Source organism: Corythoichthys intestinalis, chromosome 1 (genome assembly GCF_030265065.1).
Source record: "Corythoichthys intestinalis isolate RoL2023-P3 chromosome 1, ASM3026506v1, whole genome shotgun sequence".
NCBI lineage: Eukaryota > Metazoa > Chordata > Actinopteri > Syngnathiformes > Syngnathidae > Corythoichthys > Corythoichthys intestinalis.
The window spans coordinates 13889980-13904459 of NC_080395.1; the positions used below are offsets into that span (position 1 = coordinate 13889980).

Sequence of the window (14480 nt, forward strand, 5' to 3'; positions counted from 1 at the left end):
ACCTTTACTGTCGCACCTCCCGAACGATATTTTATGACACCTAAATCGGACATATGTCATTTCCCTTTTGCCGACTTCGGAGAATGTAAACAAACCAGGAGGCGTGACAGCTAGCCGACATGCTAACCCGAACCAAGTGATGTTTCAAAGTCTTCGAAGCGGAAAATCACACATAACTAGCCCGGATTATTTGACATGACGACTGGGTTGTCGATTGTCTTTGTGGATCGGCAAACCGCCCGGCGGAGAGCAATTTACAGCTCGTTCCCCGGAGGAGGGCGGCTGCAGTTGTTGTACAGCTAACGTGCAGCTAATGTGCACGAGGAGAGCTTTTTACATGCCTATCAATGATCAAACGTAAGTAGTCCTTTACTTAAAGTTTGTAGTGTTTAATTTGTAATCGCTGAATTAATATTTGACATAATAAAAAAGATGTTTCCTCACTTCCTCGTAAGTCCAATGGTCCCACAGTAGTAGGGCTTGGCCAATATCCACGGTGAATGGGAACCTTTTGAAACTCCAAAAAGGCACAAACGCCTCTCCCTCATAAAGCAAGATTTTTCTGCAGCCGTTTGGCTGGCGTGATGCGAAAAATAAACGTATTCATCCGCAAAATCAGCTGAATCCTTAGTCCTCATACACAATAGGACGGCTCTTTAGTGAAGAGGACGCCTTCAACCGTACACGTCACAGCGCCCTCCTCAATGCAAGACCTGAGCCGGAAGTCACTCATTTCCATGGCGTGGGATTAAAAAAACTAAATAAATATAGCGATCGCTTCCACACACATCCAAGCGGTCCATATCATTCAGGAGCATAAAATACCGCGTGTATTATGAAATAAACATGCTTTTTCGTGTCACATGCACTTTAAACGTCATCTCTAAACGACACACTCGTCGCTTCAAAACAAATCGATGGAATATTTTGCCTTTGTGAAAACGTAGAGAAACAGGCAACTTTTTGGGGAAAAACTACAAAGGTAAACGAGAAAGCCCTGAAAGCCAGTTACCTTGTTGTTGAACTTGTTGCTAAATCCAAAAAGTCCCACACTGTGGCAGCGACACTACTTGCATGCAAAGCCATTGTCAGCGAGATGACCAGCTCCGATGTAGTGATGAGAGCTGTCGATGAAGATTCCTGCCAGGAAATCGGCTTTGTGTTCATCTAAACAGGTTCAAGTTTCACGCTGAGTAAGTATAAATACTGAGAAATGATTTTATAATTAAATATACTGTACAGAAAGTAATTTTTGAACATTTTGGTGTAGTGTGCCGCGAGATTTTTTTTTCAATGTAAAAATGTGCTGTGACTCAGAAAAGGTTGGAAAAACTGGTTTAATCCATCTGCAGGCGACCAAGAGATTGAATTTTGATTGATGATTTTACGACACTTTGCGGGTGTGCGCTGGTCATCATAGGAATCGCAGTCTTCCTTATTGCTTGGCACGGCCGGACTGTTCTCCCTGTATTTTTTGAACACTGTGAGAATAGTCTGGGACCCATCTCCTTAATGGCCTCTCGAGCCGAACGAAGTCATCCGTGCAATCAGATTCGATTATTTGCAGGACGTGTTCTTAACGAGCAACGTCACTCTTGCGCGTCGGAAGTAGTCTCCACAACAACACAGAGAGCGAACGGGAGAGCCGAGAATATGTTCCAATCCGCGGGAAAATCAGTTTTAAATGACCAAAAACACATCGACACAAGTCATTGACAACAGTCTGTCTCGCGCTACCCATGTTAAATAAATTCCTCTGCTCGCGCCGCGCTCGAGTTGTCGCTTTACCGACGTCACATCTGCCCGTTGCTGATTGGTCCACTCCGCTGTCTGTTTGCTGTGGTTTGCTCCGCCCTGGGGATTTGATCCGCGGGACGGTCGCCGGTCTCAATCCTGGAACAGCGGTGAGTCTGGAGTTCCAGGCTATCTTCCTTAAGGCAAAACAGTACCGCTTTTGTCCACTGGCATCGCTAAAATCGACCAAAACTACCAAGTTTTTCTTTAAACATAATAAAATATATATATATGTCTATGTTCTCTAATCTGTATCATTAATGATACATTAAGCGTTACATGCAGCTCTCATGGTAAAACAAAAATAACTAAAGTGAGATTGAATACAATAAGGATTTAAACTTTTTTTTACTGCAATGGGTCCAGAAACGCTTGTCTGAAATGTTAAACATTTGGCAATATAGTTAATGTGCACTTTGGACTTATTTTTGTTCATTTACATATGTTAGGCTACTTATTTCCTCATAAAAATTTCAATGTTTGTGTTATCTTGAAAATATATTCCATTTCACTGTGCATTAGTGACGGGATCTGTCGTTCACTTGAGGAAATAAATCCATTCCAGTTCGTTCAGTAAAAAGACTCGTTCAAAAAAATCGTTCAACGAATCATTCGCCCCCCTCCCCGCCCAAATGAATCGTTCGGTGAGTGAACGGGAAGTGACGTTGCCGAACGACTCACCAAAGACCGCTTCGCAGTATAACTGAACAGGAAGTGACATTGCTTGGTCCCTCCCTCTCTTGCACACAGGCTCGTCGTAGTTTCAGAAATGAGTGACAGACGATATCATTCTGCTTTCCGAGCCTCGTCTCCCTCCCGCTGCTGCAAAAGCGAGGGAGAACTTCCGCGTCGTCTGTCGTATTTCTATGGGATCAAAGTCATGGCTCGTTCTTGCATTTCGATTTAGGACACGGTTAAACATTTTCCTTTCGTGGGAGGAGTGGGGTCGGGGAAGCACGGACTTTCTTTAGCATGATCTTGATCAAATATACAATGCTACTGCTACCAGCCAACGCGGCATGCTTGCTGTCACGAAAATAAAAATAAATCGAAAGTTTCATTTCTAAATATGGAACGACCAACACATTGTATTTACCTCACGCTCTGTTGTGTTTTGTTTTCATGCTCATCACTATTATTTTTGGTAACTATTGTTAAAACTAAAGTGTAAATAGCTAGTTGTCAAATGTGTTGCTGTGAAATGAAAACAATACTACATTTTGATATTAGACAATTTCATTGCAAATCAGTATAAAGATGATCGTATTGAATTTTTGCACTGGTATTAATAAATAAAATAATCCGGTCAGCTCCCCTGTCGTGCCCTCATCTTAGATCGTCTAATGCTGACGACAAAATAATTGTTTGCTCTTTATGATGTCGCCTTTCTACTCTCATTAGTCTGTTAAGAAAAATGTAGACATATTGCGAGATCTCCCGTGCCCGCGTGCGTTGTTTTTGAGCGCTTGAGTAGCACATGATGGACGGATGGACATAATTTGTCAAACCAACTAACACCCGACACGCTCTGACATGAAAAAAATAAAACACTCGGGAAAAAAATGACTTATATACTGTTTAATTGCAAATCAGTATTATGGTGATCATACTAAATATTCATTTTCCTGTTCACAGATGAGGTAAATATCGCTGCCATGAAGCCTCCATAGATTGACAGTTCTCTCCACCATGCGCTGCCGTGACGTGTCCGCTGCTCAGCTTTTGCTTGCGACTAGCGAAAGAGTTTTATACTACTGTAAATTTGATAGTACGTCGTCATATGTATTCCTGAGTCTGTCGAGAAAAGTAGTACGCTAAACCATGCTGCTAGGTTTGCGTGGTGTTTTTGTCTGTTTGAGCAACATACGATTGGCTCCACATTAACAAATATGGGACAAAGTAATTTCCTTTCGTTTTTTGACTCTTTCACTGCGTGACTGGCAAGTCTAGTTGTGTTTGTATTGTTGTTTATTCTGTCGTGTTGTTGTTGTGTTGTTGTTGTTAATAATAAAATTTTTAAAAAATAGCAACAAGCTCGGTCAGGAGTCTGAGGACCGAGTAAGTGAACGGGAAGTGACAGAACTCAGTCTTGCCCCCTGCGTGCACGCTGGCTGTTTATTGGCCACACGTGGAAGTGAGTGACAGACGCCCTGATTCTGTTTCCGCTCCCTCCCCTGCCCGCGATGAGGCTGGCGTCTGATTGGTCGTGTGCGATGTCAGAAGACGCTGCCGCTTAACGCCCTCCTACGCTGCTAACAGGCCCCAACTTCATAGAACGAATCAGTGCAGAAGGTGATTAGTTCGGTCTCGTTCACCCAAACAATTCGTTCAATAAGAACGAATCGTTCACGACCGATACAACACTACTGTGCATGATATAAGTCATTTGTACTTATTGTGTTCCTGTATATTACTTTAAAAGACAATTTTGAATGAAAATCAGTTTGTAATGTCAGCCTTGTAAGTGTAATACAGTAGCCTAATGCATGTGTAAAACGTTTTTTTTTTTTTGTCGCATTTCTGTGGTTTTAAGAGGTTTGAACCCCCCCCCCCCCCCCAAAAAAAAAAGAATAAAATTTTTTTTTTTTTAAATCTGGCTCCATGGAGACCTTTTTGTCAGGGAGTTCCAGCAAGAAATTCTACCCATTTTCACCCCTGGTACCAACATTTAAAAATGAAATGATAAATGTATTTGTTACAAGAATGTTGAGACCGTTTCTTTAAGCACAGGATCCCTTTTGGCAAGATACCACTTGGAACTCGTGATGAAGACCTGGAAGGAGAAAAGCAGCAAAGTTCAACAGGCCATAAGGAGGCCATTCGCTTTGGAAAGTCTAGGACCAGGGGACAACAAAGGGCACCAGTTATTAGGCAGGAGGACAACATGGGGGCGCCTAGCAATCCGGCAACATCGACAGCAGACTTAAATTATCATACATCACATATGACAGTAATGACCGGGAATTCCATGGACATTCAACCAATCAAAAGAACACACATCCTCAGTGCCTCATCCTCATGTGTAAAATAACGGGCAAGCCGGAAAGACTTTGGAACCTTGAGGATTAAAGAGTTAACAGGTCATTTAAAACACAGGTTCCTTTAGTTAGAAAATCCTTGTCATTGTAGAGAGTACATAAGATATAAAGCCGCGCCATAATGTGCACCACATAAAACAAAAGCACCAAAGGGTGTTGCCAGTCTTGGATTGGGCAAAAGAGTTCGTGACCACTATTGTCGGGGCGACGTCTATTATCTTCTGTCTGCGTCACTCTTGAGTGAGCTGACTGTACACGACGCCAGCTTAGAAATATGTGTTCGCCCGTTCAGATTGTGGTGCACCGCCACACCAAAATAAAAACTGCCACGCCTTACAAATGAGATGGGTTTTTTTTTTAGATTTAAAGATACATTCCAACTTATAATTTGTATAATTTCACAATACGTCTCATATAAACATAGCTCAATATTTACGCACTATTTGCCAGAAGTACTCTGAAAGAACACGTCAGATACAAATGGCTCCTTTACACACTTTATTTTGAAAATCACATCGGTTCTCCTGTAGCAAACGTGTGCCTGACTACATTGACGTGGAGTTCGGGAGAAAAACCCACAAGGCTATTTTGCAGTATGTGTGCTTGTGTGTGCTGTTAACTGTTCCTTCTCCCAAAATCTTTTATCACAATGAGAGCAGGCAAAAGGCTTCCCTTCAGTGTGTGTTCTTTCATGTCTGTCCAACTTTCCCTTCTTGGTGAATCCTTTACCACAAACCGAGCAGGGGAAAGGTTTCACTCCAGTGTGCTTAGCCATGTGTGTTGTTAGCTGGTCCTTCCGACTAAATTGTTTATCACAAAGTGAGCAGGCATAAGGTTTCTCTCCCGTGTGAGTTCTTCTGTGCTTGATTAACTCTCCGTTCTCTGTGAATCTTTTATCACAAACTAAGCAGGAAAAAGGTTTTTCTCCAGTGTGTGTTCTTTTGTGTATGTTTAACGCTCCCCTCCCGGTGTATCTTTTACCACAAACTGTGCAGGGAAAAGGCTTCTCTCCGGTGTGTGTTCTTGTGTGTCTTGTTAAGTCTCGTTTCGTACAAAATCTTTTGTTGCAAAGTGAGCAGGCAAAAGGTTTCTCTCCAGTGTGTGTTCTTTTGTGTACGTTTAACGCTCCCTTCCCGGTGTATCTTTGACCACAAACTGTGCAGAGAAAAGGCTTTTCTCCAGTGTGCATTCTTGTGTGTCTAGTTAAGTCTCGTTTCGCACCAAATCTTTTATCACAAAGTGAGCAGGCAAAAGGCTTCTCTCCAGTGTGTGATCTTTTGTGTATGTCTAACGCACCCTTCCCGGCATATCTTTTACCACACACTGTGCAGGGAAAAGGCTTCTCTCTAGTGTGTATTTTTGTGTGTCTCGTTAAGTCTCGTTTTGCACAAAATCCTTTATGGCAAAGTGAGCAGGCAAAAGGCTTCTCTCCAGTGTGTGTTATCTTATGTATGTTTAACGCTCCCTTCCCGCTATATCTTTTACCACAAACTGTGCAGAGAAAAGGCTTCTCTCCAGTGTGTGTTCTTGTGTGTCTTTTTAAATCTTTTTTCGTACTAAATCTTTTATCGCAAAGTGTGCAGGCAAAAGGTTTTTCTCCAGTGTGTCTTCTTGTGTGTATTTTTAACTCCTCCTTCAAAATAAATCTTTTATCGCAAAGTGAGCAGGCAAAAGGCTTCTCTCCGGTGTGTGTTCTAGTGTGTCTGGTTAAATGTTGCTTGGTAGTTAATATTTTGTTGCAAAATGAGCAGGCAAAACGTTTCCCACCCGCACATTCTTTTGTGTCTCTTTTCAGTGATGACTTGTTCAATGGTTTTGCACACTTTTGGTCAAATTCAACATCGTCTTCATCAGTGTTAAAGTCAGAAAAGTGTGATGTAACGTCGTCATTATTCGAGGGTGGCGCTAAGAGGACGTCCAGTTGTGATCGTCCCTCACCTTTTGTTGTCATGTGTCTAAAGGATTTGTCGCGAGAAGGTTTCGCTACTCTGTTCTCTTCCCTCCCCACAATGATAATCTTCGTAAAGTTGGGGATTTCATCTTGCTGTTCTTCTTTTGTAATGCTAGGGTTCTCTGGCGCCGCCTCCTGTTTGATGACCGACATCTCTTCCTCTTCTTTAACGCGGGGGGGATCGGACTTCTCAGGGTGAAGATATTCAGTGAAGTCTGGGACATAGGATGGAAAAAAAAGAACAAAAAAAGATTTGCCAGAGTCCAAACGTTCTTCTGCTGTGAATTTGTATTCGTTTATCACATGTAGACCTCCATCCATTTCAAGTGAATGGTGGCCCTCCCATTTCAAATAGATTGGACGTCTATAGTCAATAACGACAGGCCTATTCATAATTGTACATTAACAGTCATGCTTAGCTCCATTTGGATTTCGGTCAACTAATCTAATTACATGATGGCTGTGTCGTCTCTGAAATAGTACTGTGGGTTTGCTTTGAATGGTAGTTTAGCTTTAGGGAGGTTTTTGTATGTATTCGTGCACAGGTTAATCCACCAGACAGCATAAGAAAAAATGTCTACGTCTTATCAAAAATGTCCTTAGTACGGAACATCACGGTACAATATAAAAAGAAATGGTATTTTTGCTAACATGCTAATCCATAATCACAGACATGTCTGCTTCTTTTGCTGTAGTACATAATAAAAAATTATAAATAAATAAAAAACAGTGTAACCAACAATAAATTGGATAAAAAATATGAGTGAGAGAGAAGGAATGTTTGTGTGGGCAGACAAATGAGTGTGATTAGAACAGGCCAGTATGCCGACAGTTGATGAAGTATGTCGCACCCTCGCCATATTATGACGGACGGGCATAAAATTGTAAACTAACGTTGTGCACCCAGCCAGCTGTGCCCACTCCCGGCGGACTCTGAGAGAAGATTATCAGCTTTGCCCGGACCACAGAAACACACCCCGGACTTCTTTAAAAACCAAATTATTTCTTCAGAAGTTGTCACTTTGCTGGATGCCAAGGGGCATGCTTATAGAATGGACCCTTCCTCCATTTGCCTGCAGTTTTTCATTGCTCAGTCCTTGTTATTTTTGATTGGTCTCGACTTGGAATGAATTTTCAACGTTTTTTTGGATAGTTGTTGTTCGACCTTTTCTTCATATTATCAAAGTCAATTGCCAACACTATCTGGTAACTATATGTTAAACTAGAAAATGCAATCTGTTGTATTACTTCCTGTTGATTTCAGGTGAATAGGTTTTTGTGCAATTGGAAATGAATGGGAAATTTTGCTCATTAGAGATAGGACAGTTTTTGGCAAATTTTGGTCAAACAATAATTTTTGGGGGCAAAAACTGAACAGAGGTTTTGTTCCCCTTAGCGTGCTGAATTTTTTTTAATGTATAAATGGTGTGATTTTGGGGGGGGGGGGGTGTAGAACAAGTAGTGTTTCGAAATTTTCACTTAATTTAAAAAAAAAAGGGGAGGGGGGTTGTTTAAGGTGAATGGTCATTTTTGAGGTGTCAAACAAAAGACCGCCCACGTTACATGGTCCTCAGAATTCGAGTTGTGTTCTGTTATTTGACATCTGTGCTCATCATGATTTGTCCATGACGAACACCATGTACAAACACTGGGGTATCCATATGTGCATTTGGCACCAGGACACCCTAGGCCGCAGTTCGACGAACGACTTTGTAGTCGTGTCACCGGATTTGCGGCTGCATGTTTTGGCCACTTGGGTGAAGAGAGGGGCGAAGCAGTTACCTGATCACCACCTGGTGGTGTGTTGGCTCCAATGGCGGGGGAAGATGCTGGCCAGGCCTGGCATACCCAAAAATATTGTGAGGGTCTGCTGGGAAAGTCTGGCGGAATCCCCTGTCAGAAAGAGCTTCAACACCCACCTCTGGCAGAACTTCTACCTTGTCCCGGCAGAGGTGGGAGACATTGAGTCCCGAGTGGGCCATGTTCCACGCCTCCATTGCTGAGGCAGCCGATCGGAGCTGTGGCCCTAAGGTGGTTGGTGCCTGTCGTTGTGGCAATCCCCGAACCTGTTGTAAGGGATGCCGTCCAGCTGAAGAAAGAGTCCTACTGGGACTTTTTAGTCTGTGGGACTCCAGAGGCAGTTGAGAGTTACTGGCTGACCAAGAGGAATGCAGCTTCGGTGGTCACTGAATCAAAAACTCAGACACGGGACTGTGGGTGGTGCTTCAGGACTACGGGGTACCTACCAAGCCCCCTAGTAAGGGGCTGTTCGGTCCATGTATGAACGGTGCCAGAGTTTGGTTCACATTGACGGCAATAAGTCGGATTCGTTCCCAGTGAAGGTTGGACTCTGCCAAGGTTGCCCTTTGTCACCGATTCTGTTCATAACCTTTATGGACGGAATTTCTAGGCGCACCCAAAGCATTGAGGGGGTCCGCTTTGGTGGCCTCAGCATTACATCTGTTTTTTGCAGATGATGTGGTGCTGTTGGTTTCATCAAGCCGTGATCTCCAACTCTCAGAGGAACAATTCGCAGCAAAGTGTGAAGCGGTGGGGATGAAGATCAGCACCTCCAAATCGGAGACCATGGTCTTCAGTCGGAAAAGGGTGACGTGTCCTCTCCAGGTCGGGGATGGGATCCTGCCCCATGTGGAGAAGTTCAAGTATCTTGGGGTCTTGTTCATGAGTGAGGGTAGGAGAGAGAGGAAGATCAACAGGCGAATCGGTGCAGCGTCTGCAGTGAGGCAGACTGTGCATCGGTCTGTTGTGGTGAAGGAGGAGCTGAAGAAAAAGGGAAAGCTCTTGATTTACCAGACGATCTACGTTCCTACCCTCACCTGTGGTCACGAGCTGTGAGTCGTGACCGAAAGAACAAGTTTCTGAATACAAGCAGCCGAAATGAGTTTCCATCCGTGTGTCCTGGCTCTGCTTTAGAGATGAGTGAGAAGACTGGTCATCCGGGAGGGACTCGGGGTCGAGCCGCTACTCCTCCGCATTGAGAGGAGCCAGCTGAGGTGATTTGGGCATGTGATTCGGATTCCTGTCGGACGCCTCCCTGGAGAGGTGTTCCGGGCGTGGTGCACCGGCGGGAGGCCCCGGGGATAACCCAGGACATGCTGGAGCGATTATGTCTCTCGGCTGGCTTGGGAACGCCTTGGGATCCTGCCGAAGGAGCTGGTTGAAGTGGCTGGGGAGAAGGGAAGTCTGGGCTTCCCTGCTAAAGCTGCTGCCTCCGTGACCCAACCCTGGATTAAGCGGCAGATAATGGATGGGTAGAAGGATATATCTTTTGTATTATATGCAAAGCTACCATCAATAATAATAAAAAGGTCCAGTAATTCTAAAATGAAGCATATTTCAAAATATTTCAATGCACAAGACTAATAAGCAAGCACCTTTATTGATGTACGGCATTTCATGTACAAGACAACTACAAACAGTCTACAATAAAAAGTAAAATGCAGAAAGTAAAAAGGAAAACAACAATCACATTAAAATATGACAGATTAGGACAGTTATAAGGAACTAGTTCAATTTAAAAAAAAACACCGTGCAGAATTCCTGAATAGGCACACGAAGAGAAATGTTTTAACTAAGTATTGTTGTTTTGGTCAACGATCATGAAAAGATTTCTTCAATGAACAATTTTTTTATGACTATGACGTGACAATAACGAGATAAGAACGGCGACGAAAATGTGATGCCAGTTTTCATCTCACATTCTCACAATGTGTGGTATTTCTACACATACACAGTGTCAAATGTATGATCTAAATTCTATTTCTATTCCATTCTTTTCACATTAACTAAATACTTGCATTACTCAATATTTGCATCATGTAACAGCACACCCAATTCAGGCTATACAATATGTAAATTACAATTGCATACAGGGTCTGTAGTAAAACAACTGAAAATATTCTTCGAATATTTCATTCACAATGTAGCTATATTGAGTACAACTGTTATCAGCTAGCATAGCGATTAGCCCCTCCTAGCAATTAGCTTTGTGCTAACAGCTATTTAGCGTCATATCAATACAAAAACAAAACCCACTACAATAAGATTAAATATTCCCTAAACCCCGATTGTTTTTTTAATGAACTCTTGAACTAAAATTGTTTCAGCAAATAATATATTTGTACACAACTAAGCTTTTAGGCTGAATCTATGATACAGAGAGGCCTTGCTTACTGGAGGTCGGAGGAGGACCGTCGGGATCGTAGACATTCTATAGCCGTATTGTCGAGCCAATTAATGGATGCACACACCACTCATATTTTTCTATCATTTCCATCTTCATTTCCATGATAAGAAAGCCCGTCGACAGGTGGGGAGGGGGGCAACCGGGTATGTTGTCCCGGGTTTCAGGACCATAGGGTTCCTGAATGACCCTTAATTTATTTTACTTTACATACTTCTTTTTTATTTAAATCATTGTCTGATTAAATATTATGTTCTACTTGATATATACTTAAAAACTTTTAACATATTAAATATGTCAAATGTATATTTTTTCCTTTTTTTTTGCACAACACCCCCACCACCTCTGTCTTGACAGGGAATGGTTTGACCCCGCTCTGGCGCACTCAAGGCTACACTACGTACGTGCCCTGATGCGGGGAATCAAAATCTGTCACTTTTATAAACTCTAAACATGGCGAGTCGTCATAAATCGTGTGCACAGAAAAGAAAAGGAAAAAAAAAAAAAAGATGAAGATCATAGAGGTGAACGAGAAAAATAAATCGTCGTATTTCAAGTATGTCGTCGGATGTAGAAACAAGTGGGGAGTCATATTTTACGTTGGATGTCGAAAACATCGTGTGTCGAAGCGGTCGTATGTCGAGGTACCACTGTATCTTTTTACTTTACCTTATTATTATGATGCATAATACATGTTTTTGGACAGGTATTTTGAGGTTCAGGGGCTATCTTGGAGTACTTAAAGGCAGTGTTGTCAGTAACGCGTTACTCAGTAAGTTATTAAGTAACACGTTACTGTAATCTGATTGCTTTCTTTCAGTAACGAGCAATCTAACGCGTTCATTTTTCCAAACCAGTAATCTGATTAAAGTTAGTTTCCTTAATGCCTGTGCGTTACTATTTTGTTGTTGGCTCATAACGTATGTAGAATGAAGAATACTGTAGTCATGTATGAAGAGCATTTCAATAGAAAATAGTGCCCGAGTTTGAAAGTGACATCACATCTCACGTTTTCTCATCAGAAAAAAAACAAAAACAAAAACTGGTCATGTGTATTACCATGCCGTGTGAGCGCTGTCTATCGCGGCGGCCAACAACATAGCCTGGCTACCTGGTCAGGATGCTAACAGTGAAAGGCAGGAGAGATACCACAAACGGCTGCATTTGCTCACTGGAAATACAGCCATTGCTTCACATTTCTCTCCAGCAAAGATGACAAAAATATCCCTGTGCGTTGGCTGAAAAAGACTGTCGACTGCTAAAAACTCGACATCCAATTCAAGGAACCACTTGGAATTACAGCACAACGCGACAAAACTGGAAACAAAGCCTACAGGTGACGAGACAGCCAGCACTTCTACAGTTTGTAACCAGCCTTTACGTACAGTTTTTAACCTTTGTGGGATGGGGGGCAAAGTTTAGACGCAGGTTTAATGAAATTCTAAATATCCATCTTGCCTCCTTAGGTGTAGTTTTGGCTAAGCAAAGCAAAGGACAGTCTCTAAGGTCTACTAGTCACATGATCTGTTCGAAAAATGATTTTGGCCCATTATGAAAACCTTTGTAGGATTGTTGTTCATTTCATTCATTTTTGTTGTTTTATTGCTTATCAACTTTTATAGACAACACTTTAACGGCTAGGCCTTTATTTTAAAGGGGAAGTTCAGAATTTTTTACATTAGGCTTAATCTTTATTTGGGGATTTAATTAGTTGTTGGAGTTGATTTGAACAAATTCCGTGCAGTTTGTCGGTTATTTGTTAGTTTCAGGGCTCCGGAATGGCTAAGCTAGCGCGAGTCAATGATGGTTGAAATCAACTCCATCGACTAATTAAACCCCCGCTAACTCAAAGATTAAGCCTCATGTGAAAAATAAATTACATGCGATGACATTTTCTGTTGTCATTTTTATGTTGAGGCAGCAAAAGGAGAAAAATTGGTAAAAAGTAACTGATGAGTAACTATCAAAGTAACAGTTACTTTCATAATAATCAGTAAAGTAACTAGATCACTTTTTTGAGGTGTAATCAGTAATCAGTAATTGCATTTACTTTTTCAAGTAATCTGTGACAACTCTGCTTACAGGGTTAATTCTGATTTTCGCAGAAATTCGGGTTACACCGCCAGCCTAGGAACGGAACTCGTTCCTAACCCGGGGACTACCTGTATCTTACACATCAGCTGATCTCAACTCTCGTCACAGCAAGGGCCTGCTACGTAATTTTTTACATTGAGAGTAAACCTAGACGAAGACGAACACATTTTGAAACGACTAAAACATGACAAGTATTTTTGCCCAAAATACGACGATGAAAATTAAATGGGCTGCTAATAATATTGCTTGGAGTGAATCAGTTACCGCAAGGCGCTCAGAAAAAAGGTTACTCCGTAGTGTGGGTTTTAGTGTGTTTTCTTAGGTTTCCTTTTAAGGAAAAGGTTTTCCCACAAACTGCGCAAGCGAAAGGTTGCTCCCCGCTGTGTGTTCTTACGTGATTGTTTAATCCTATCCTTGTGATGAAACTTTTACTACAAACTGAGCAGGGAAAAGGCTTTTCTCCAGTATGCTTGCTCGTGTGTGTCGTCAACTGTTGCTGCCGACAAAATCTTTCGTCGCAATATGAGCAAGCGAAAGGTTTTTCGTTGGTGTGTTTTAAGAAGTGACGTTTTAATTTCTCCTTCTCGGTGTAACCTTTACTACAAACTGAGCAGGTAAAAGGCTTTTCTCCAGTGTGAGTGAACGTGTGTCTCGTTAACTGTTGCTTCGTACAAAATCTTTTATCGCAAAATGAGCAGGCAAAAGGCTTCTCACCGGTGTGTGTTCTAGTGTGAATGTTTAAATTAAACTTGTCGATAAAAACTTTATCACAAAATGTGCACGCAAAAGGCTTTTCTCCAGTATGCGTGCTCGTGTGTTTTGTTAACTGTTTCTTCTGACAAAATCTTTCGTCGCACAATAAGCAAGCGAAAGGTTTCTCCCCGGTATGTTTTAAGGAGTGTCTTTTTAATTTCTCCTTGTTGGTGAATCTTTCGCCACAAACCGAGCAGGCAAAAGGCTTTTCTCCCGTGTGAATTCTTGTGTGTTTCCTTAAATCTACCTTATAAAGGTACCTTTTATCGCAAAAAGAGCAGGCAAAGGGCTTTTCTCCAGTATGTTTGCTCATGTGTGTTGTTAACTGATGCTGCCAATCAAATCTTTCTTCACAAACTGAACATGGAAAAGGCTTCTCTTCAGTGTGGCTTTTTGTGTGTTTGTGTAGACCTCCCTTGCTGAAGAATTTCTTACCGCAAAACGTGCAGGCAAAAGGCTTTTCTCCGGTATGTTTGCCCATGTGTGTTGTTAACTGATGCTTCCAATAAAATCTTTTATGGCAAACTGAGCATGGAAAAGGCTTCTCTTCGGTGTGGTTTCTTGTGTGTTTGTGTAAACTTCCCTTGCTAAAGAATCTTTTACCACAAAATGTGCAGGCAAAAGGTCTCTCTTTTTCTCTCGTGTG

At 42.0% G+C, this 14480-nt stretch overlaps 1 protein-coding gene across 1 annotated transcript in view; it reads right to left on the minus strand.

Annotated features, from left to right (window-relative positions):
• Positions 1-5262: 5262 nt before the first annotated feature.
• Positions 5263-14480, minus strand: part of LOC130922949 (zinc finger protein 585A-like) — a 46483-nt gene continuing 37265 nt past the window's right edge. Inside the window, exon 8 of the mRNA XM_057848269.1 lies at positions 5263-6998. Coding sequence (XP_057704252.1) covers positions 5416-6998 — 1583 coding nt within the window. The 3' untranslated portion in view covers positions 5263-5415. The remainder of the gene's footprint in view (positions 6999-14480) is intronic.